The sequence below is a fragment of the Panthera uncia genome, chromosome D2, assembly GCF_023721935.1.
Source record: "Panthera uncia isolate 11264 chromosome D2, Puncia_PCG_1.0, whole genome shotgun sequence".
NCBI lineage: Eukaryota > Metazoa > Chordata > Mammalia > Carnivora > Felidae > Panthera > Panthera uncia.
In genome coordinates this window covers 20,341,211-20,366,782 of record NC_064818.1, presented here as the reverse complement: position 1 = coordinate 20,366,782, position 25,572 = coordinate 20,341,211, and the positions used below count along the sequence as shown (strand labels likewise).

The 25,572-nt window shown below is 40.9% G+C and overlaps 1 protein-coding gene across 1 annotated transcript in view; it reads left to right on the top strand.

The window, feature by feature from the left end:
- The window catches only part of CCDC6 (coiled-coil domain containing 6), a 109,359-nt gene extending 104,934 nt beyond the window's left edge, over positions 1–4,425 (top strand). Inside the window, exon 9 of the mRNA XM_049646127.1 lies at positions 129–4,425. Coding sequence (XP_049502084.1) covers positions 129–323 — 195 coding nt within the window. The 3' untranslated portion in view covers positions 324–4,425. The remainder of the gene's footprint in view (positions 1–128) is intronic.
- Positions 4,426–25,572: the final 21,147 nt, after the last annotated feature.

The window sequence follows — 25,572 nt, the reverse complement described above, 5'->3', positions numbered from 1 at the left end:
AGACTAGGAAATCCCTAGTTTCTGGTCTTTGTTGCTCCCCTTTTTCACTAGCTCCTGCTTGTCAGGCTGTGTTAGAAATGAGCTGTCTGGACCCAGATTGACCTCCTGTTGTTCTGTCCTGTCTACAGAGGCCTTCACCACGGAGAAGCAACAGTCCTGACAAATTCAAACGGCCTACGCCTCCTCCGTCTCCCAACACACAGACCCCAGTGCAGCCCCCTCCACCTCCACCTCCGCCGCCCATGCAGCCTGCGGCCCCCTCGGCAGCCACCTCGCAACCCGCCCCTTCGCAACATCCGGGGCACCCCTCCTCCCAGCCTTAATGCATGTGCTTGGTCTGCATCTCACGTTGGGACTCGTACAGTGGAGCCGTCTCCTCGACGCCAAAGGCTTCCTTCCCTGGCATATTTGGATCTGACTTATTTGCACTGAGGTTATCTAGGCTTCACTATTAATTGTGTTGTAAGTGTTTGTCGGAAACGCAGCCAGTGTTGTGGGTCTACAACACTAAACAGACGACTTTTTCCATCAGTGTTTTACTTGAATCTACATGTACGTCCATTCCCTGGCTGGAGCATCTGCTAGTCAATATTTGGTAATTCAGAAGCAGCGTGCAATTTTTGCTTGGCCCCAGAGCTTCATTTTCCTGGCTTTTAGGTTTGTAAAATAAAAAGGGATATCTTTTTTATGTTTGTTTTCATAAATTTGCAGAAAATTACTGAGCTGTTAATCCCACCCCCAACCCCCATTATAATGGTGTTTACCAAATATCCCAGTAATTCAGCACTACAATTCAGACCTTTGAAAATCTAGCTTTCGGTGTAGAATGGAAAGTTAGATGGATCAGTGCCCAAGACCATAAACTCTTTAATAGAGCTTTTTACAGATACACTTTTTATAGGTTATTTTCAGTATATGTCAACATCCGTTCTCTTGTAAAACAGGCCGAAGTGATGGATCACGTGGCTGTACCTTTTCCACATGTGGGATGGATAATTATTGTAGATTAAGGTGTGATTCTTTCCTTATCTTTAGTGTTAATCTACCCAGACTGGGCCCCTCTAACATGAGTCGATAAATGTTGTCCTACCAACCAATGGTTTTGATGGCTGGTTAGAACATGCTATTTGATTTCTGCTGCAAAGGGCAATGTGATTGTAACAAAAACAGCTATTTACCTTTCCATTCTTTGTGTTCCCCTAAAATAGAGTTTGAACAAATATTTTAAAGGTGCAAAATATTAGAAAATACTATTTGAAATGAACATTATAGGAATATCTTGGCATAATGGCCACAGAATACTTTATTGCTTGGCAGGAAAGAGAAGAGTTGTAGAAGAAAGTAGCACATTAGCATTGATGACCGCTTACGTCGCCCAGTATAAGCAAGTGCAGTGTACAAAGAAGTATACTCTGAATACATTATTTCCATTCATTCAGCACAAATAAATTGTTTGGTTTCACTTTGAAGTGGAACACTGTGAGTCACTCTTTTCTTAATACTTGCAACATCTTTATTTTTTGCTTTTCAGCAGTTACTGTTTTGTACTTTGGTAGTAAAGTGATTTTTACCACTTGTGTTTGCATATTTATATATGCTGTGGATGAAAATAACTTACTAGAGAATGTATATTTTATGATGAGAATGTGTATCTGTTGGATATAATCAGAGAACTGAAAATTAATTTATCAGTAATTTTTAAGAGTCCCTGTTTTGTGACAACCATCTCTAATAGCTAGCTCTTTATTGAACACACTCCTAAAAATAAGGAACCATGACATTGTAGATATTTAATAGTGTACAGTATAGAAACTTCCATTTTTGCCTTCGAATGCATATTTAAGAATTACAGAATGAAACAAGTCTTGTTGGATAATAGTGTTTGACTAGCATTTTAAGAACTTGAGAGTAAAAGCAACAGTAGGATTTTTCACCTCTTCCTGCTTCCACCCCTGAACTGAGAACTTCTCTCCCCAGTTGGTCTATATAAATGTTATTTATAATGTGTACGTAATATGCATAATCATAGTGCAGTTCTCAAATATGGGGAAGAAGTTCGGCATTTAATTATTGAGGCTTTAGGTTTTTAATTCGATCAGACGAGGTCATATCAAACCCGGGGATCTCACCAACAGCCCGCTGTCCCTCCCGGTACATTGCCATTCCGAGGAATTCTGAGAAGGGGCAAACAAGGTTTGCCTTCATGGTACAGTTCTTGGTTTTTCTCCTAGGAAAAGCGTGGTCTGTGTTTACAAGAGTCTTGCGTGAGATGATAGAATTCAATGCTGTTGAATAGCAGCTTGCACTCTCATCGGAACGTCCATAAAGCAACGAGTTTCCTCTGCTTCCTGTCCATTGAGTTACCTCCTGAAAGCATACTAGTCCAGACATTGCCGTGTGGTGAACGGAAAGCACTTGGCGTGAGCAGACCGTTCCTGACAAATGCCTTTTAGAAACAGGTTCTTGATATTCAGACTTTGCAGAACTGTAGTGCTGGTGCCCCTGGACTAGTCAGTTCCTTTCAATATAGACCACAGCTCTTTCAAACAGCACTTTTCAACGTAAATCTTGTTGCCTCTCCCTGCAGACATTCAGAATTGAGAGAACAAACACTACTATTTTGAATTTATGCTGTTTTGTGTCCTTCTAAAGGGTTTTTGACCCCACGTAGAGCCTGTCCCGCATGGGCGGTACACATGCTAGGGCCATTTCTTAGTGATTGTTTAGCCATGAGGGACCCATAAAATTCAGACCCCAAGCCCGTAGAGGCAGGAGTCCCCTCACCCATGGGAAGCTGCCTTACCTCAGGCTCTTCTCTTTGGGGCTAAATATGGTTCCTGCCATTCCTGTTGCTCACTCACCCAGGGTAACCCTGGACTGATGCCCCAAAGGCCTTTGTAAAATCCGTAGCCATCATGAAGGCAGGCGGGAACAGCAGTAGCTTCAGTAACTTCCTTTTCCTGTCTTGCTGACAGAGACCCTTGGCTACCACTGTGCTGCTAATAGGATAAGTACTCTGTTGCCAGACTACCATGCCTTCTATACAAAACCAAATTAACTTCTGTAATACCTGACACCTCTCTGGGCTCTGAACTGCTTTCTCTCATCAAGCGTGCTGGCATTCTGGGCAGAATTCTAGAAATTTGGCAGAGGGTGGAAGTATTTAAGGTTTAATTTAACTTGCTCCTTTGTTAATTGAAAGGAGTTTTAAATTCTGAGCTCCTGAGATACCACAACCATGGAATGAATGTGTGACCAGAATGTGGCTTTGACACCAAGTGCTGCTGTCCCTTTGTAATTGGCTTCTAACTGATTTGACCAGAGATAATTGATAATGTGAATTTTTGTTAACTGTTCAATTGTAGGAAAATAGAGTATGTATCGCCCTTTGTTAGGTAGACATGAACTTTTCCTGCACGAAGCCTTGCTTATAGAGGATGCTCAATAAGGCAAGAAAAAGCATAGTAACTGTGCTTTGAGAGCGCAATATTTTTATCTTACCAGTACAGAAGAGTCATTTCTGTGTAACTTGATCTTCTGTCTAGTACTTGTCTTATAGGTAACCAACACTGAAAACTTTGTAGTGATAACTACCAAAGAAATACATAGTGAAACAACCTTTTATTTCCAACTTTATTAAAGAACCAGCCATTGACGCTGCTACATGAGTTCCATGCTCAAGAGCCATTGTAAGAGATTAAGGGGTTTTTAGTTTGTTTTTGTTTTTTTCTTGTTTTCTTTTTTCTATTTTTTTAAAAACATACACACACACCTGTTAGCATAAAATGAGGAGCATCTTCCAGAATGCTCAGCAGTTACGGTTAACTGCCAAGCTCTGGTTGTCTCTCATTAGGCAGTGGAAGGAATCCTGCGTTCATGATCGCGTGGGTGCTGTGTGTGTGCACATGTGTGTGTGTGTGTGCATTCATGCCTTAACTCGAGTTACTGCTCAACTTTAGTTCTTGACTTGGTCTGCACCGTCATCGAGATTGTACTGTACATCTCGATCTGAACTTCATCCTGGCAAAAACAAAGTTGCAGGCACAACAGTTTGAGAATGCATTCCTCCAGAAGAGTGTTTGATCAGGTTGACCCTGAGCCTTTGGACTTCATTTGGAACTTAGCATGGAAAACAAAAGTGGACTGTCAAATAGAAAGACATCAACAAGGAAGAGAGGAGAGCCAAGTGCTAGCATTGTCTTTTGCCTCTGCATCTCCGTGCACACTGTATGTTGTTCATGATAGCTTGTTTACAACTTGACTAGGTTGGAGTTCTGGTGATAGTGGCAATCTTGACATACTTGGTCAGAGTTTAGAGAGCTGTAAGACTTCCAATTAATGTCTTATTTACTTCTTTATGTTGATTAGTCTTTGATACATGTGCTGAATCAGAAACCTAAATAAAGATAATTTTTTAAAATGTAACTATTGAGCCTTAAAACCTGTCTCTTTGTTTCTGGTCTTTGAGTCAGAAAATGAACATTGTTTCCATGTTGATTCTGATGGACATCTAACTTTGATTCTAGATACTAAAGGCTGCCTTGGAAAGTAGACTTTTTTGTAAACTCTTTTTAAAGTTTATTTATTTTGAGAGAGAGAGTGCACCACCAGCGGAGTGACAGAGAGAGAGGAAGATAGTGAGAATCCCAAGCAGGCTCCACACTGTCAGCGCAGAGCCCAACAGGAGGCATGCACTCATGAACCGTGAGATCATGACCTGAGCCAAAGCCAAGAGTCCAACACTGACTGAGCCACCCAGGCACCCCTAGAAAGTAAACTTAAGGACAGGACACAAAAGGAGCTAGGACTGTTCTTGTCTCTTAAATGGGGTGCTGGTTACCTAGATGTATTGAGTTTTTCTGAAAATTCGCTGAGCTGTATACTTATGATTTGTGTGCACTGCTCCATAACTGTTATATTTCAATTTAAAACCATAAACCTAGGAAATTATGAAAAGTGACACTCATTCCCAAAATGTTACACAAATATATATATGTGTGTTTATATTGTGTGTAGATTCATACATATATAGACACCCACATGCACACACATTGAGGCTTTGGATATTACATCTGGTATATTTGTGAGCTTATTCTTAAAGTCTCTTGTGATTTACTCTTCTACTCTTTTACTTTTTTAGGAAGCACGGCTCCAGAATCACTTCCAGGTTTGAGTACCAGCTCTTTAGCTGGGCCAGTTACTTAACCACTCTGGAACTCCAGTCCCTCACCTGTGAAATACCATTATCTGCCTTACTAACATGAGAAGATGAAGATGGGAGCCTCTAGTGTTGTCCTTCACACAATAAGATACAGATTAGCCCCACAGCCATTCATTTGGGAAGAAATTTAGAATGGGTGTTTGGGGTTGACTTTTCACACATTTGGGGGCAGTATCATTTGTCAGTTGCATTTTTGTGAGCCCCTAGCATCCAATGGGGGAAAGCGCAGTACTGAGCAGAATCCTGCCTTAGGAGCATAGTCCTAATTAGGAGTCTAGTTTTCAAGAACCCAGGTGCGGTACAGTCTTCTGAGGGCAGACTTTGAATCTAGGCCTTTTTCTGTATAAAAGTGCTAAATGAGTAATTTCTGACTCACTCTGGCTTAAGGCAGATTCCATGTTAACTATTAGTTAATGAAAGAGTTTTTAATTTGGTTAGCCCTTTGATGAAGACCTCTGTACTCCTGGCAGCTAGGTCTTAGCAGAAAATGTTACCCGAGGAGTTACCCAGGACCTTGGAATTCAAGTCCTGGCTTCATTTTGCAAGCTTCATTTTTTGAATCTGTATAATGGGGATAGCCATTCTTATTTTAGGTAGAGTTTGATGAAAACAGGATTTAAACAAAGTGCTTTAACAACAAGTAAGTAAAGTTTAAGCTACATGTGTGCTTTTTTTCTTCTGATATCTTTTAGAGGCGGTATGCCCACCTGGTGCATCTGAAATTGAAACAGTTTTGATAGAAACTTTGTGTTTAGGTAAATAAAACTACATAAATCTGGGGTTTTGTTTTTAACATTTGAGTATTAAAAATTTTGTGGAAATGCAATTGTATTCAGTCACTAATGTCTAATCCAGGCCCAAACGTTTTTAATATTCTCTTTGGAAATAGAGGAAGAAGTCAGTGTGTGATAGATTATATTTTGTGTCTAATGTTTATGTTGACATGAGAGATTGAATTCTTGCCCTTTGAAGTTTTCTGGTATCATCCCTAATTCCATAGTACATTGAATGCTATTGAACTAAATATATTTAGACCTTTTTCTGAAGATCATATTTTCTGGTACTCTATAAATGGTTTAGTGCAACTTTCAAGAAACTAATTATCCCCAAAAGAGATCTTAGTAATTACTTAATTTTTTTTTCATCTTAAAAAGGAAAAGCCAGACTCAGAAGTGAAATGGACAATAGAATTAGTAGACAGGAATATGAGAACCTTCTCCATGTGTTTAGGAAGGCAGAAGAAAGCATGAGCATGATGAGAAAAATGAAAAATATATAACCAAATTGAATTTCTAGAGACAAAAAAATACAATATCTGGAATTTAAAACAATGACAAACTTGCTACTTACATCTTTTGTGGATTTCTGTTTGTGCTCTTTATTCCTTTAAAAGGCCACTCCTAGGGGTGCCTGGGTGGCTCAGTCGGTTGAGCGTCCAACTCTTGACTTCGGGTCAGGCCGTGATCTCATGCTTCACGGGTTCCAGCCCTGCGTTGGGCTTCATGCTGAGCATGGAGAGTGCTTGGGATTCTTTCTCAGTCTCTGTCTCTCTCTCTCAAAATAAATAAACAAAAAAATAAAATAAAAGGCCACTCCTAAAATTCAAGTTCAGCCTAATTGACCTACCTTTTTCCTCCCCCCTTCCCTGGTGTGTGTGTTGCTGGGGTGGTGGTGAGTCGCTCTTGGGGGATCTTCAACTTTGGGAACTGACTGTTCCTATTAGTCACTGCAGTGCTGGGCAGCAAGCCTCAGGTTTAAGGGAGCCAGTACACTAGCAGGTGTTCTGTGAGTTCAAGTCTGGCCCAACTCTGGTTTTCTCAGCTTTGGATTCCTCACCTATAAAAGAGGAATGGGAATGGGGTCAGTAGGATCCAATGAAGATGTTAAAACTTTAGAGAGTACAAGGTTCTTTGTATCGCAACTTCATGACAGTTTACAAGTCTGGGAGTGTTGTGCTCTTGGGGAACAGCGCAGCAGACTCCCACAGCATTTGAAGAGATGAGGGTCAGAGAAGACTTCCAGAGGAACTGGTCTTCAGGCACATTCTTGAAGAACAGGTGGGAATGAAATGGAGTGTTTGGAATAGAGGAAACAGCATGTGGGAAAACCTGGAGTTAAGAGCATCCATCCACGTGGTGTTGGTTTGGGTTCCTTGAAAACAAACTAAGTCAAGGACTTGGGTGTAGGAAGCTTGCTTGGGGATGATTCCAGGGCGTGGAATGAGAGTTCAGAGAAAGTTAAGACCAGCGAAGGGTGTGTTGATGAGCCTGTTGGCCTTATAGGAAACGAGTTCAACCCCAGGGGTCTGAGACATAATTTAGAATGTGCCTCAGAGTTATCCCACCAGAGAGCAGGAATGTCGGGACTTGAAGTTACCAACTCCTTTTGCCTGTTGACTAAAGGCATCCTGGAGAGAATGACCCCCACATTTGAACTTTCTAGGTTGTGCATGAGACTTTCTCAAAAGCCTGAGGCAGCAAAGCAAGAAAGACAAGGTAAGTGTTCTTGGTGAAATCAGGTGGGCTGAGAGGATATGAGGTCTTGCATTGGTGGCCTCAGAGCTCAATACCTCACACAAGCATTTGATTTAGCCTGGAGTATTGATGAAAAAAAAATTTTTTCCCCCAGGAGTTGAAAATGCAATGTGTTTTATTTCCCACTTTTTCCCCTCCAGCTTTATTGAGAAATAATCAACATATAACATTGTGTAAGTTTAAGAAGTACAGTGCAATGATTTGATATGTGTATATGTTATAAAATGATTACCTCAATAAGGCTAGTTAGCCTATCCATCACCTCACATAGTTACAATTTATGAAAACTGGAAATACTTTTTAACTTAAAATGAGGGAACTTTTTGTTTAAAAAGTTTTATTTAAAAGTCCAGATTCCTAATTTCTCTTGAAAAAATAAGATCACAGCAGGGCCTCATCTCTCCATTGCACAATCAGATTGGGCTGAGCATTAGCTGTACCAGAAAGCAGGGAATGCCAGTCCCTCTTCAGAGCCTCGGGGGTCCCTCTGCCCATCATACAAGTTATTACTGTGGGGTCCCCACAGTCTTCTGAGTTTGTACACCCCTGGCGTAAGGTATTTGAAGAATTGAAGTTTGATGTGGCTAAAGGCTATGTCTGTGCAGAAGAAAGAAGGGCAAGGAGTGGGTGAGTGGGAGGTGGACACGGAAGCCCAGTTTGGAAGGAGGCCCACACCGGAAGTTCCTGGCACAAGTCCAACGGATAATGATAAAGTGGTCTAAGGACACCCAATGGGCTGTGAATCAATCCTTCTTGTGAGGCCCATCGGGAAGGCTGGCCAAGATTGGAGCTAGGATTAAAGTGTTCCTGGATTCTCTTAGCTGTGATACTATCTGAATTGTCCCTTGCTCTCTCTAAATTCAGTACACAGCATGGTCTTAGCAGGCTGAGAAGAGGGTGTGCCCAGGGGTCTAGAATTCTAGCAATGAGTCAGACAGGCCTGTATTTATAAGTGTTTAACATTCTGCTGTCTCAAAATTAAGCCCTTCTTTGTATTGCTTGCCAATTTTTGTGGTGTAAATACTCCCCACCATGTGCTTTCATGCCACCAAGGGGAAGATCACTGGAGAGAAGCGTGCAGTAGCACACCATTTATGTGGTATTTTCACCACAGAGACATGCTAGTTGTAAATAACCTTAAAAGCATACTAATAGTGAAATGTAGCAAAACAATTAGGATATAAGGTATTTTCAGTATTTATTAACTGCTTCAATACAGTCTTTTAAATTATAAATTTGTATACTTTAATTTTTAATAGTGTCTGTGTTTAACAGCCAGCTGACAGAATTCCTGGAAATGTGACAGTCGGCTCTTGTGAGCCTGTTGAGGCAGTTGTAGGGCACCTCTGGCTGGGAGCATGGAGGGATGGGGATAGGGGGCAATCAGAGGAGGCTCCAGCCTCTTCTGTGTGTGTGTGTCCTATTGCAAAAGCAGTGGTGACAGTGGGGAAAGTCATTTATTTGGGGGACCCCAAACCCCAAGCCCAGCTGCAGGCTTGAGAACAGGCTGGGGTCTGGACTCAGCAGAGGACAAAAGATGGGTGAGAGTCCCTCAGGAGTCTCAAGGCTGTGAGGCAGCTGCTCTTGTGGGAAGCATCCCACGTGTCAAGTACAAGACTGTTGCTTAGATCCAGCACACTCACCTCAGGAGCCTGAGCATGTGGGTTCTAAGGCACCACGGGTCTTTTCCACTCAACTCTGCCTTTACCTTCCCTCCCTACCACCCTATCCTGCAGCCAAGACAGGAGGCCAGGACTTTATTCCGCAGAAGCAGACGCATCATGAGGGGGGCTGAGGAGCCTTGCAGTGTGCTCATTTTCCCCTGACTTGTTGGAAGCCAGTCTAGACTAGACAGGCTGCCCTGTATAGTGTTCCCTTTTGTTGGACTATAAACTAAGACACATGTTTAATGAACTTGGGGTGAATCAAGCTGTTAAGTGGCAAGGCCAAGTCATCTGGCTCTAGGACATGTGATCTCTTGATGGAAAAGAAATGTGGGGACAAAGTGGACATATGATTGTGAGGCAGACCTCACAGACAAGGGATTCTAGAGCCATGGTCATTGGCAGCTGCTACAAAATTTTTGGGAAGTTGTCTAGAGTATAGTAGCAAAACAGGTTGGGGGTGGTTCAGACTGGAAGGAAGGAAAACCTGTGAACTTTATTTACCGAGGCCCCTGACCTATGTGTATGCATATGTGCAAGAGACCAAGGTGCCTGAATCAAAGGGGAAATGAACACTCCCTGGTTAGTTGGTATGAAAGATGTGCTGTTAATTTCTTTTCCAGCTATGATAATGGTATTGTGGCTATTGCCTTTTTTTTTTCTTTCAGGTTTTTATCTTTGTCAGTGGCTATTTCCCTGAGAACTTGGGCCCCAGATCCCTGAGAAATGTCAGGACTCTGGAAGGAAGGTGCCGGGGAAGGCCACAGAAACAGAAATCCATCTGGGGAAGATTCTGCAGGGCTTTAGGCAGATTATGCACCTGGCAGAGATTTCCACTTAAATATGAGTCCAAAAGCTGACTCGGCAGAGCCATCAGGGCTGTGACAGGGTTGCCAGCGGGGCCCCAGAGTATGGCTGGAAAAGGGAAGACCTTGAAGCAGCAGAAGATGTGGGTTTGAGGTGGGCTAACTCTTACCTGAGTCCTGAATTATGGGGTTTCTAAATCCCTCTACTTTTCCTTTGCTATTTTTTTCCTTCTTCTTATTGATGTATATAATATATTTGGCCTATTTCTTTTCTGTAAATAAAAGTAGCATTTCTAAAAGGTCTGCATCTTTTAGATGCATCTTTTAGAGCAGACCTTTTAGAAATACATAAATAAAATATTTACAAATACAATGATAGGGTATTTGAGGTTTGCTTTAAAATAATTTATGGGGGAGGGTGAGGAAGTGGGTGTGAGTGTAGAGAAAACAAGATGGGCAGTATGTTGATTGCCTAAATTACGAGATAATTATTCCATTATCCACTTTTGTATGTTTAAGATCTTTACAGTAAAATTTTCAGAAATAGAGGCAAGGGGATCAAGAGATTTTAAGGATGGAAAGGAAGAAGGGAGTTTTGAGAAAGTGCTAGAGATGCTACCATAGGAAATTCTAATTTTTGCAATCAAGTGAAAGTATTTCATACACCACCCCCCCAAAATAAGGAACATGGTGATCCTGGGTTCCTCAGGTGGCCTCCCCAGTGGGCACACACCCAGATGCCACTCCTGCCCTGCACTCCCTCCCTCTGCCTTTCACTTCCTAGCTGCCAAGATCTTAGAAGCTTTGAAGCTCAGCAGAGAAGGGAAATCCATTGAGAACAGTCTGTAAAGCTGCTGTATAAATGCAACTGATGTCTATTGTGTCATGGCTAAAAATGCTAAGTGGAGGATGTGCACCTGAGAAGGAAACAGAGGGTTACTTCAATGAACAAATCAAAGCACACCTGGTGGAGAGTCCAAAACAAACTATGAGTAGGGAGATAAAGCAACCAGAGTCACAAAAACAGAGAGCAAGTAACACACTCCAAAAAACACCTCCCGAAATGCCAGGCCCTGGGCAGTGTATGACCACTCTTTAATATAGCAGAGCTCTCAGGTGCAGGACATATAACAAACTTTGAAAACACATAAGGGACAGAAAACTAGTGAAAATGACAAAACGGAAGAATTCTCCTCAAAAGAAATTCCAAGAAGAAATGACAGCTAGAGAATTGCTCAAAACAGATTTAAACAATATATCTGAGCAAGAATTTAGAATAATAGTCATAATATTAATCACTGGGCTTGAAAACATAGAAGACAGCAAAGAATCTGTTGCTGCAGAGATCAAGGAACAAAAAATAGTCATGATGAATTAAAAAATGTTGTAAATGAGGTGCAAAATAAACTAGAGGTGGTGACAGCGAGGATTGAAGACGCAGAGGGGAGAATAAGTGAAAAAGAAGATAGAATTATGGAAAAAGATGAAGCTGAGAAAAAGAGAAAAAAATTCTGGACTACGAGGGGAGAATTAGAGAACTAAGTGATTCCATGAAACATAATAATATTTGTATCATGGGAGTTCCAGAAGAAGAAGAAGAGAGAAAGGGGCAGAAGGTGTAGTTAACAAATCATAGCTGAGAACTTCCCCAATCTGGGGAAGGAAACAGACATTGAAATCCAGGAGGCACAGAGAACTCCCTTCAGACGTAACAGGAATCGATCTTCTGCATGACACATCATAGTGAAACTGGAAAAATACAAAGATAAAGAGAACATTCTGAAAGCAGCTAGGGACAAATGGGTCTTAACCTACAAGGGTAGACACATAAGGGTAGTAGAAGACCTATCTACTGAAACTTGGCAGGCCAGAAGAGAGTAGCATGAAATATTCAATGTGTTGAATAGGAAAAATATGCAGCCAAGAATCCTTTATCCAGCAAGCCTGTCATTCAGAATAGAAGGAGAGAGAAAGGTTTTCCCAGACAAAAACTGAAGGAGTTCATCACCACTAAAACAGTGCTACAAGAGATCCTAAGGGGAACTCTGTAAGTGGAATGATGCAAAGACCACAAATTACCAGAGACATAACTACAAACATGAAACCTACAGATAACACAATGACTCTAAATCCATATCTTTCAATAACACTGAATGTAAATGGACTAAAATGCTCCTATCAAAAGACAAAGGGTATCATAATGTATTAAAAAAACCAAGACCTATCTATTTTCTGTCTTCAAGAGACCCATTTTAGACATGAGAACACCTTCAGATTGAAAGTGAACGGATGGAGAAACATCTACCATGCTACTGGAAGTCAAAAGAAAGCTGGAGTAGCCATACTTAGACAAACTAGATTTTAAACTAAAGGCGGTAACAAGAGATAAAGAAGGGCATTATATCATAATTACAGGGTGTATCCAGCAAGAAGAGCTAACAATTATAAATGTCTATGCATCGAATTCGGGAGCACCCAAATATATAAAACAATAAACATAAGCAATCTTATTAGTAAGAATGTGGTAATTGCAGGGGACTTTAATACTCCACTTACAACAATGAACAGATCATCTAGACAGAAAATGAATAAAGAAACAATGGCCTTGAGGGGCGCCTGGGTGGCTCAGTCAGTTGAGTGTCTGACTTCAGCTCAGGTCATGATCTCACGGTTTGTGAGTTCGAGCTCCGCATTGGGCTCTGTGCTGATAGCTCAGGGCCTGGAGCCTGCTTCGGATTCTGTGTCTCCCTCTCTCTCTGCTCCTCCCCTGCTCACACTCTGTCTGTCTCTCAAAAATAAATGAATATTAAAAAAAGAAAGAAAGAAAGACACAACGGCCCTGAATGATACACTCAACCAGATGGGCTTGATGGATATATTCAGAGCTTTTCATCCTAAAGCAGCAGAATTCTTCTTGAGTGAATGTGGAACATTCTCCAAGATAGATCACATTCTGGGTCACAAAACTACCCTCAATAAATATAAAAGAATTGAGATCATATCATTCACATTTCCAGATCACCATGCTATGAAACTTGAAATCAACCACAGGAAAAAGTTTGGAAAACCTCCAAATGCATGGAGGTTAAAGAACATCCTACTGGGGCGCCTGGGTGGCTCAGTCAGTTGAGCATCCGACTTCGGTTTGGGTCACGATCTCGTGGTCTGTGAGTTCGAGCCCCGCGTCAGGCTCTGGGCTGATGGCTCAGAGCCTGGAGCCTGCTTCCGATTCTGTGTCTCCCTCTCTCTCTGCCCCTCCCCCGTTCATGCTCTGTCTCTCTCTGCCTCAAAAATAAATAAATGTTAAAAAAAAAATTTTAAAGAACATCCTACTAAAGAATGAATGGGTCAACTAAGCAATTAAGGAAGAATTTAAAAAATATGCAGAAACAAATGAAAGGAAAACAGTCCAACAGTCCAAACCCTTTGGAATGCAGCAAAGGCAGTCCTAAGAGGAAAATGCATTGCAATCTAGGCCTATCTCAAGAAACAAGAAAAATCTCAAATACAAAATCTAACAGCACACCTAAAGGAACTCCAAGCAGAACAACAAAGAAACCGCAAGGCCACCAGAAGAAGAGAAACAATAAAGATCAGAGCAGAAATAAACAATATAGTATCGAAACAAACAGTAGAACAGATCAATGAAACTCAGAGTTGGTTTTTGGAAAAAGTAAACAAAATTGATAAGCCCCTAGCCAGATTTCTCAAAAAGAAAAGAGGACCCAAATAGATAAAAATCACAAATGAAAATGGACTTACTATAACCAATCCCTCAGAAATACAAGCAATTATCAGAGAATACTATGAAAACTTATATGCCAACAAACTGGACAACTTGGAAGAAATGGAAAAATTCCTAGACACCCACACACTACAAAAATTCAAATGGGAAGAAATAGAAAATTTGAACAGACCCATAACTAGTGAAGAAATTGAATCAGTTATCAAAAATCTCCCAACAAATAAGAGTCCTGGGTCATATGGCTTTCCAGAAGAATTCTACCATTTAAAACAGAGTTAATAACTATCCTTCTCAAGCTGTTCTAAAAAATAAAAACAGAAGGAAAACTTTCTGACTCATTCTATGAAGCCAGCATTACCTTGATTCCCAAACCAGACAGAGACCCCACAAAGAAGGAGACTTCAGCCCAATATCCCTGATGAACAATTCTCAAATAAGATACAAAAATTCTCAACAAGATACTAGCAAATCAAATTAAGCAGCATATAAAAAGAATTATTCACCATGGTCAAGTGGAATTCATTCCTGGGCTGCAGGGCTGGTTCAATATTCACAAATCAATCAATGTGATACATCACATTAATAAAAGAAAAAATAAGAACCATATGCTCCTGTCAATAGATGCAGAAGAAGCATTTGACAAAATACAGCATAGTTTCTTAATAAAAACCCTCAAGAAAATCGGGATAGAAGAAACATACCTAAACGTCATAAAAGCCATATATACAAAGCTCAGTGCTAATATCATCCTTAATAGGGAAGAACTGAGAGCTTTCCCCCTGAGATTAGGAAAACGACAAGGGTGTCCACTCTCACCACTATTGTTTAACATAGTGTTGGAAGTCCTAGCATCAGCAACCAGACAACAAAATGATAAAAGGCATAAAAATTGGCAAGGATGAAGTCAAACTTTCACTTTTCACAGACGTGATATTCTACATGGAAAACCTGAAAGATGCCCCCCAAAGGCTGCTAGAACTGATGCATGAATTCAGCAAAGTTGCAGGATACAAAATCAATGAACAGAAATTGGTTGCATTTCTATACACCAATAATGAAGCAACAGAAAGAGAAATCAAGAAATTAATCCCATTTACAACTGCACCAAGAACCATAAAATACCTAGGAATACACCTAGCCAAAGAGGTAACAGATCTGAATGCTGAAAGTTATAGAAAGCTTGTGAAGAAAATTGAAGAAGACACAAAGAAATGGAAAAACATTCCATGTTCATGGATTGGAAGAATAAATATTGTTAAAATGTCAATACTACCCAAAGCAGTCTACACATTCAATGCAATCCCAATCAAAATTGCACTGGCATTCTTCTCAAAGCTAGAACAAACAATCCTAAAATGTGTATGGAACCACAAAAGACCCCAAATACCAAAGTAATATTGAAAAAGAAAACCAAAGCGTGATGCATCACAATCCCAAACTTTAGCCTGTACTACAAACCTGTAATCAAGACAGCATGTGTCACAAAAACAGACACATAGACCAATGGAATAGAGAACCCAGAATTGGACCCACAAATGTATGGCCAACTAATCTGACAAAACAGAAAGGAGTATCCTACGGAAAAAAGTCTCTTTAGCAAGTGGTGCTGAGAGAACTGGACAGAATATACAGAGGAATGAAATTAGACCACTTTTTTACACCATACACAAAAAATAAACTCAAAATGAATGAGGGACCTAAATGTGAGACAGGAAACCATCAAAACCCCAGGGGAGAAAACAGGCAACAACCTCTTTGACCTCAGCCACAGCAATTTCTTGCTCAACACATCTTCAAAGGCAAGAGAATTAAAAGCAAAAATGAACTACTGGGACCTCATCAAGATAAAAAGCTTTTGCACTGCAAAGGAAACATCAAGAAAACTAAAAGGAAACCGACGGAATAGGAAAAGATATTTGCAAATGACATATTGGATAAAGGGTTAGTATCCAAAATCTATTAAAAACTTACCAAACTCAACATCCAAAAAACAAATAATCCAGTAAAGAAATGGGCAGAAGGCATAAATAGATACTTTTCCAAAGAAGACATCCAGATGGCCAACAGACACATGAAAAGATGCTCAATGTCACTCATCATCAGGGAAATACAAATCAAAAGCCACCATGGTCAGAGAGGCTAAAAGTATTAGTCAGGAAACAACAGATGCTGGCAAGGATGTGGAGAAACAGGAATCCTCTTGCACTGTTGGTGGGAATGCAAACTGGTGCAGCCACTCTAGAAAACCATATGGAGGTTCCTCAAGAAATTAAAAATAGAACTACCCTACAACTCAGCAATAGCACTATTAGGAATTTACTCAAGGGATACAGGAGTGCTGATTCATAGGGGCACATGTTTATAGCAGTGCTTTCAACAATAGCCAAATCATGGAAAGAGCCTAAACATCTATCAACTGATGAAAGGATAAAGACGTGGTTTATATATACAATGGAATATTACTTGGCAATGAGAAAGAATGAAATCATGACATTTGCAGCAATGTGGATGGAACTAGAAGGTATTATGCTAAGTGAGATAAGTCAGGCAGAGAAAGACAGATATCATATGTTTTCACTCATATGTGGAACTGGAGAAACTTAACAAAAGACCATGGAGAAAGGGAAGGGGAAAAAATAGTTACAAACAGAGAGGGAGGGAGGCAAACCATGAGAGATTCTTAAATACAGATAGCAAACTGAAGGTTGATGAGGGGGTGAAGGAGAGGAAAAATGGGTGATGGGCATTGAGGAGGGCACTTGGTGACCACTGGGTGTTGTATGTAAGTGATGAACCACAGGAATCTACCCCAAAAACCAAGAGTACACTTTACATAGTGTACGTTAGCCAATTTGACAATAAATTATATTAAAAAAAAAAAAAGAAAGAAAGAAAGAAACATGTTGAGAAGTTGCTCTGCACCGAAAACAAGTTTATGGGTTTGTGAGTGTTGGACTCTGAGCAAATGAATTGATATCCTGGTAACATAAACACAAGGAAATGTTCTCCCCTTTATTCCTTTCTTGTCCCTATGTACACATTTCCACAGATAATAGGGCTCACATGGTGGGGGCTTCCCTTTTACTTGGGAAAGGCCACTCTTTGCTTTTGTCCCAGGGTATTCTAATTTTGTACTCAAGATGTGCTGCTGTTGTCATGTTTCAGGATGACCTTATGTAACTTTTGGACTGTGAGAGGCCTGGGAGTCCTGAATAAGGGACATCAGTAATGAGGCTTCTGAAGAATTAGTCTCTACTTAGCCAACTATCGAGTGAGACCCCCTTTGGTATGTCTGAGTTTAAGAATGAGATAAAAGAGAAGAAATCGCTGGGCTTTATTTCACTTTGGCTTTTCAATCTCTTTGTGGAAATATGAGGCTCTACTTTTTGGTGCTTTAAAAATTCCTGGCCTTTTTCTGTGGTGGGTGTTTGCGACTTATTGGATAGCCTTTAACATTATGCAATGTATAACCCTAGTTTGAGTAGCATGACTGGGCACAAATCAAGGTGGCAAGCAGAATAAGGGGTCAGTCCTCTGAGGGTCTGACTTCATACCCAGTGGGTTTCATGCCCAGTTTAACAATTTCAGACCTTTGCAGAAGCTTCTAAGGTGCTTGTCTCACTAGCCCTAGGTCAGGATTTAAAAGTAGCAATTTAAAAGAATTTTAAATGGCTACATGGATGTGGGCAGCACATTTCTGATACTTTGAGCTCCTTCTGTAAAGGGATCATCACCTATTTAGCCTTGGTTGTTAAACCAAATGGTTTAATAAAACTAAATGTAAAGAGATGTGATGGGGCGCCTGGGTGGCTCAGTCAGTTAAGCGTCTGATTTCAGCTCACATCACGATCTCACACTCTGTGAGTTCAAGCCCCGTGTTGGGCTCTGTGCTGACAGCTCAGAGCCTGGAGCCTGCTTCAGATTCTGTGTCTCCCTCTCTCTCTGCCCCTCCCCTGATCATGCTCTGTCTCTCTCTGTCTCAAAAATAAAAATAAAAACATAAAAAAAAAAAAAAAAAAAAAAAAAAGAAATGTGAAGTGAAGGAAAACTCTAATTTTCTCTCCTCTCCTAACTTCTCCAGAAAGGTAGACTTTATTAATTTGACTGGATTAGAGTCTAGGACAATGACAACTGAGACATAAGCCAGCAAAAGTTGGATTAGACTCTACTGGTACCCAGATTTCCAGTCATTTTCCTAATCTGAGGAATCTTGTCTCCAAATTCCATCCCTTCATTTGAAGAGGTCCTAGATTTCCTTGGTCCTAAAGAAAATACTTGAGAGACCAGTTTGGCTCAGTTATCTAGAGTTGCTTTGCTGAGATGAGAACCATAGCAGCTTGGAGCACAAAAGGAGCGACTGTATTTGTAAATCACTTAAAAGCCAAGTTCTTTTTTTATGTTACTTACTCTCCGTGTACTTTAGGAAAACAAGTACCTTAAACTGGCATCAAGATGTTCAATTGTTAAGTAAACTTTACCACCATTTAGAAGACAAAGTACAGGTTACTCATGTTATTGGCCTTTTTTAGGCTTTGAGAATCCCTCCAAAGGGGGAAAAATCCTACATTTTAAACCTTGAGCCATGTTGACCTGCGGTATCTATGAGCCCCTACTGAGTTGCATTTTTGTTTGTTTTTGCATGATGCATGGAATTATCTATAAGCTTGGATGAGTCCTTTTAGGTTTCTGAAGGAAAGTTTAGACTACATCTAAAGAGGGTACTAGCAACTCATCCATTTTGACCTCTCCAGGTTAATCAGTTTCTGAGAATTTTCCTTCCCTAGGATTTACTGGCTTGTCAAATCTGGCAACAAGGAGCCCTAAGTAAACAATTCAGTTGATATGAGGTGTGGCTCCTTTTTTTTTTTTTTTTTTTTTGATCAGAACATACTTTTGTTTTAGCTACTCATATACATCTTGAGAGCATAAGCGAGAGCATAGATGCGCACCGGGACCTGATCGCCTGAGGTCACACACTGGCTCTGACACTTCGACCTTGGATGAATTGTGTAACCACTAGGCGTCCATTTCCTCACACTTCCCCACGGATTGTGTACAACAGATGTGTTCCCATAGATGATGCTCTAAAAACAGGGACTTAGAACTTAGGAAAAGGCAAGCCCTCGACATCCGAGAACTGTTATATTCCTCTGTTCCACGGCATTACCACACCAGGATGGCCAGGATACTGAATTCTGGCGATAGATGTCAATTTAGCCTGACATATGTCTAAGTTTTTCTTTTCTGAACCTGCAATTAAAAGAAGACAATTGCTTTCCTCCACATCCACTTATTTTCTGTTGGCAGTAGTGTTTTGTGAATGCTGTAAGATTCCTTTCAGGATTCTACTGAGTAATTTATAAATTCTCTTAATGAATTGCTTAGATGCTTGATTCTTATTAAGTTCCCACCTTCAAAATGTGATGATGTATCAGTCCTGAAAACTGAGCAGAACTCTCCACCTCTTGCTGCTGTATCAACCATGTAACTTTCCCCCAATGTGCCCAGAAAGTGAAACTGGGCCACATGGAGCTGGATTGGAATGAGACAACAGGCAAGGGCTTTTGATTACTGTTCTTTGTCACTTCCTCCCCACCGCCCGCCACCATGCCCAGGCCATTCGTATCTCTTTAAAAAAATATTGGGCTGATGAAGTTCAGGAAGTTAGCTTCCTGACAAATATTATCAAGGACGGAAGGGCAGTCCTTCAGTTGCATATTGCTAGTGACCTTCACTCTGGAGGAACCTTCCTGCAAGAAGCCAGTCCCTTCCCCGAACAAAGCTGCCTTCACGTGGGACCCATGTGGGTCCACAGACTCATGTGCGTTCTGCTGCGTAGGGACATGAACAGGTTCTATCTGACTCAAGCAGCATCGTCGAGGGGTGTTTGGAGCCCAGAGTTTGAAGAACACTTCCTTCTGCTGTTCTGTGGGTCCTTGGAGGGGCCATGGACTTGTGAGAATGGAAAATTTTGGTTCTTGAATGTTACTGTTTAAGGATTTGCTTAGTTTTCTTACTAACTTCACTGACTCCTTCATTCAACACACATTTATAAAGCCAGGTTCTCCTTAATAAAAAAAAATGCAAACCAACTTCTTGAGGTAAAATTGGGGAAAAATACTTGAAAAACAGCTTGAATACATAATTCCAATAGGATTTTTCTTCATTATTTAACCTCAATGGCAGTTTTAAACTACCCTTTTTGAAATTTAGAAAATAAACAAGAGAGCTCTGTCTGCAAGGATATAAATAGATATTAGAGGTAAAGTTTCTGTAACATCTTTTGCATCAAAATGAAGGGAATGAGGGAAATATGCCAGTAGGGGGTGGCTTGAGGTAAGACACTATTATTATTTTGGTGTGGACCGCCTGAGAAGTTCTATGCCTCCCCCACCCCGCACCTCCCTCAGTGCCCGAATTTCCCAGGGTTAAGAACTGTGATGTGTGGGTCAGAAATCTTATCCCTGGGAAGGACCCATTGTTGGATTGCATAGGGATGTGTTGGAAAGTGCATAAACTGGGAGAGTTTCAAGTCTCCTTTGGCCACTGGCTGGCTCACTGTGTCCCAGGACCAATTCCTCAGCATCTCTTGCATCAAAGTCTAGCTCTGGATCTGACACATAGGAAGTGCTCATAGACTACTTCAATTTCTGTGTCTCCATTGCTTCTCAGCCTTTTGGCTAAGATCAAGTGGAATTTCTGTGTCTCATTCACCTAGCTGCCTAAACCAGGAATCTGGGGGGTCCTGGACTTCTTGCAGTCTCTCCCTGCCCAGTCCTAGCCAGGCAGTACATCTTGCCAACTGCACCTGCTGAATGCTATGCAATCCTGTTGGTCCTTTCCACTCCCGCCCAATCCAGTTCTGTCCTCATCACTGCTTTTCTGGCCTCCAGTCCTGATCCACCACCCCTTCCTCCTCTTTTGTCTTTCTGGACAAAAGTTGACCATGTCTTACCCCTGCTGAGAATAGAAGTGTTAACCTTCTCTTGCCTATGGGATGAAGTCTTTAACACACTATAAAACTAGCAGGCATGTTCATAGTTCTTCTAAGTGTTCCATGCATGTTAACTCACTTACTCTTCACAACAACTTTACGTGAGGATGACTGTTATGACCTTCAGTTTATGAGGGGGAAAATTGAAGCATGGAGAGGGTAAATCACTTACTTGGAGTTAAACTGCTAGTATGTGATGAAGCAGAACATCAAAGTTTTTACAGACCCCTGGCTCAGTCTCAATTTTTAAAAATTTGAGTATAGTTTGCACACAATGTTGGTTTAATCTCAGGTGTACAACATTCGACATCTCTGTATGTTATGCTATACTCACTGCAAGTGTCACTACCATCTGTCAGCATACAATGCTATTACAACACCACAGACTATATTCCCTATGCTGTGCCTTTTATCCCCGTGAATTATTTGTTCCACAACTGGAAGCCTGTCCCTCCCCTTCCCCTTCACCCATTGTGCCAATCCAACCCCTCAAGTCTCAGTTTTATGTCTGGCAGCCTCTGACTTGTTCTTTATCCTCCAGTGATGCAAGCTGCCAGCCATTCTCATCCTACCCATACACACTCCCTGTCCTCCCCAACCTTTGTCTCCTCTTGACAGCTCTGCCTGGAATGCCTTCCCCCATTGACTCCTTGGCAAGTTCCTATTTCTCCTTTCGGACTTGGTCCTGGCGCCCCTTCTCCATCAGTCAAGTCTTTCCACCTCACACCCCTTCTGTGTTGCACAACTCCAAATGTCTGATGGGCTGCTTTGCGTTAGGAAGGAGACAGACAACAGAAACTACATGTAGGGGTGGTCTTCAGGTTCTTATGATTATTTGGGGAAAAGAGGCAAAATACCCTGGAGCAGAGCAGCATGAGCAGTCCAGGAAAGGTAAGCACAGGGCACTTTGTGGGGACATATGTGGGTTGAGGAATATGGGGTGTGCAGAATGTATTCCTAGAGGTAATGTTGTAACTAGGAACTGAGCAGTGAAAGCTAATGAATTAGGGAAGGGCAAGGTTTTTAGACAGAAGGAACAGCATTTACAAGATCAGAGCTGAGACAGCGCATGGCAGGTCTGGGGACATGTTTAGTATGTTTATATACTCATCTCACCCACAGGCTGAGGTCCTTGGGGATGTCCAGTCCCCTCACTTGTCTCAAGGAGTTTTGACTAGAACCCAAACACTGTAATCTCTGGACCTCTCTCTCCCCTTCTGTTAAATCTAAGGGCCATGCAAGGAGACTGATGAAGTCCTTTGGATTCTCTGAGCTTCTGTGAACCACATAAAGAAGAGAAACCAAGTAGGAGGACCTTAGTCTCTGAATTGTCTGAGAGCCCTGGAAATCCAGAGATGATGCTCAGGCCCTGATTTTCACCTTTTAGAGAAAAAAAAATGATTAGTGGAAGGTAGTTGAGGCAAACAGCCGCTACATACTTTCTCTCCTACAGAAGGGAAAAACATCTTGCTGCCATCCCTGGTCTGAATGAGGGGTCATCTGTGGGGCTGGTCAGATGTCTGAAGGCCTCTTATAAATGATATTCCTGACAGAATGAATATACAATGGCCAGACTATCTGTAAAAATAGGACTCGGACCTACAACCTGCTGTAGCTAGCAGCCTTGGAAGCCAGCCAGCTAACAATAGTAAGCAGTCCAAGAAGCCAAACCGTAAGCCCTGGGGGGTTCTGTAGAGCTGCCCCATGCCTGCATCTTCCAATCAGGTCAGACTTGAAGCCTTCTTTTTTTCCACTATAAGACTTTCCCAGTCTTCTGCTTGCCTCTGAGTCTCTGCCAAATGTAAGTGATGTTGCTAGAGCAACCTCTGAATAATAGTATGTTTATTGTCTTTATTTGACAGGGATTAGTGACAAACTGCTGAAAGGTGTACCATTAGATGTGAACTTTGAGGACCATGGGTGTGGTCCCAGCATTTATGCAGACAACAATTTCTTAGTCCCATTTTACAGGCAAAGCAAGGGAGATATAAGAAGGTCAAAGGACATGCTGACAGTCACAGAACCAATGACAGAGTGGGAATCCAGTGCTATCTTTGATCTCATACAAAATAGTGCTCTTTCCAGCACAAACATGCCCAATCCTGGTCAATGTTTGTAGATGAAGAAGACATTCTCCAATATTCTAAGAAAAGGAAAATGGATCCAAAGTGAAAAAAAATAAACAGAATACCCAGAGCTTAAAGAAACCTCTTTCAGTCTGTGGAAATGAGGTTAAGTCATGTTAGACAGTAATAATAGACATAATACTAATAATGTTAGACAGTATTTTGTCCAGATTGGTTTGTGGGGACAAACAATTCATATAATCATTTTATGACACAAGGAAGTGGGACTTGGACAGTCTGTGTCTGGTCTGGTCTTAGGTAACCAAGGGGCATCCATGGGTCTTATCTAAGTCACATGAGCTGTGGTTCTTTGCAAAAAGCCATTTTGAACTCCAAAGGGTAGGCGGATTTCTTGACTACTGTTTTCTAGGAGCATAGGGCTCAGTTAAATTTCAACATTATCATCCACTGATGGGTGAATGGATAAACAACATGTGGTATATGCATTTAATAGAATATTATTCAGCCTTAAAAAGGAAGGAGAAACTCTTGACATGCTACGATACCCGCCCATCAATCTTGAGGACATTGTGGTAAGTAAAATAAGCCAGTTGCAAAAAGACAAATACTTTATGATTCCACTTACATGAGATATCTAGAATAGTCAAAATCATAGGAACAGAAAGTAGCATGGTGGTTACCAGAGTTTGGGAGGAGAGGAGAGTGGGGAGTTATTTTTGAATGGGTATGAAGTTTCAGTTTTTCAAGATGAGAAGAGTTCTGGAGATTGGTTGTACAACGTGAATGTACTTAGCATTAACTGTACACTTAACAATGATTAAGATGGTATATTTAATGTTGTGTGTATTCTACTATAATACAAAAAAAACCCTTAAAATTCAACATTGTCAGTCCCTTCTTTTGTTCAAGATAAACAAATATCATTCATTACTGAACAGCTCAGAGGTGATCTTAAATCTCCTGAGTGGAAAAATCATCTAAAAAATAATCTCCTGAGACCTCTTGTTGGTGTTGTTTCTGCAAAATCAGTTAAATCATCTATTGACAGGTAGTGGCTATGATCAGTTGATTTAGGATCCTACTGCTCAGACACCTTAAAAGAGGGATGACCAGAATTAAATAGAGAAATATTAATATGAATAGTTATTTTAGGCAGAGAGTCAGGAGTTGCACCCTGGAAGTGTCTAGTCCAGTGGATTCCAAGAGGCAGGTGGTAATACAGCATCGTTCATTGAATTTGTTGAGGCTAAGATGTCAGTGCTCTTGAAAATACTGTTTGTGGCCTTGGTTGTCCCATATATAGGGGCACACCTGACCTGAGCATTTTACCATACTTCTTTGGTACTCCAGACAGTGCCTTTTCCAGGGGGAAATCTGGCCTCTGCTGCTGTGAGGATGAGTCCTTTGAGGTCTACAGAGGCTTTAGATTGCAATACTTTCTTAGATGCTGGGGGGCAGGAAGCCAACTACAGGGCAACCTAAAGTCCCCGGAAGGATCTGGTCAGTCATATTTTAGATCTTGGTGATGCCAAGGCAAGAGAGAAGGAGAAGAATTGGAAATGTTAGTTTGGATGGTTGTAGACAGATACTGAAGGAAGATAAAAGAATAAAAAATTTAATAAAGTTTGACAGTATGTGTAGGATGATAGGCTCTAGTCCAGTTTATAGGTGTTCATATCCATCAGTTTCCTGAAGTTTGCAAAGAGGCTCAAACTAGCTCAGGAACAATGAACAGGGACAGAGGCTGATAGCTCACAGGTTGTGCTACTGTTTTCCACCGTAACACAAAAATTGTCTCAACAGTTATCCCTCTTTTGATCAAAGATAATCACAAAAAAGATGATTCTTGATCATAAAATAAAACTAGTCTTATTAGATGACCTGATTATTTACACAGGAGCAGTAAGAATGATGATTTAACGTATAGGCCTTTTTAAATTTGCTTGGCTGGAAGTTTTCATAAGAAATCTCAGAATGGACTTTTAAAAGCTTCTTAAGTTTAGGAAGTCTAGCCCAGAACTTATCATCAGATTACACCTTCATTATTCATAGGTTTGGGTGAATTCCTCTCTTCTTGAGGTCCTTCCAATAGCCCGTATCCTGGGCCTGCCAGGAAAAGAACATTTTACTCCCTTGTAAGTCTGGGAACCCTGTAAGCTACATACCATGCTGGTTTTCTCAAGAAAGCATTGGCTCAAGAAACTCAACCTTATTTCCTTAAAAACTAACTGGCCACACCTAATTCATTCTCAAATAGAACATTCTGGACAAAGCCTTTGTTGTATAACCCATATTTTCTATTATAGCCTATTAAAAAGGAGGTCATATTCTTGTTGAACTTATATTGCCATGAAAATACGAATATTCAATATGAATTTCCAAAGTCTGGAGGAATCAGAGAAGGTAAAAAAGATAAATGTTTTATTTCTATTTTTTCAAAAACAGCTTTCAAAAATGGTTATAGATAGCTTAAGAGAAAAGGGAAAGGAGTTGCTTACATCCAGAGAACAGACTATTAAGG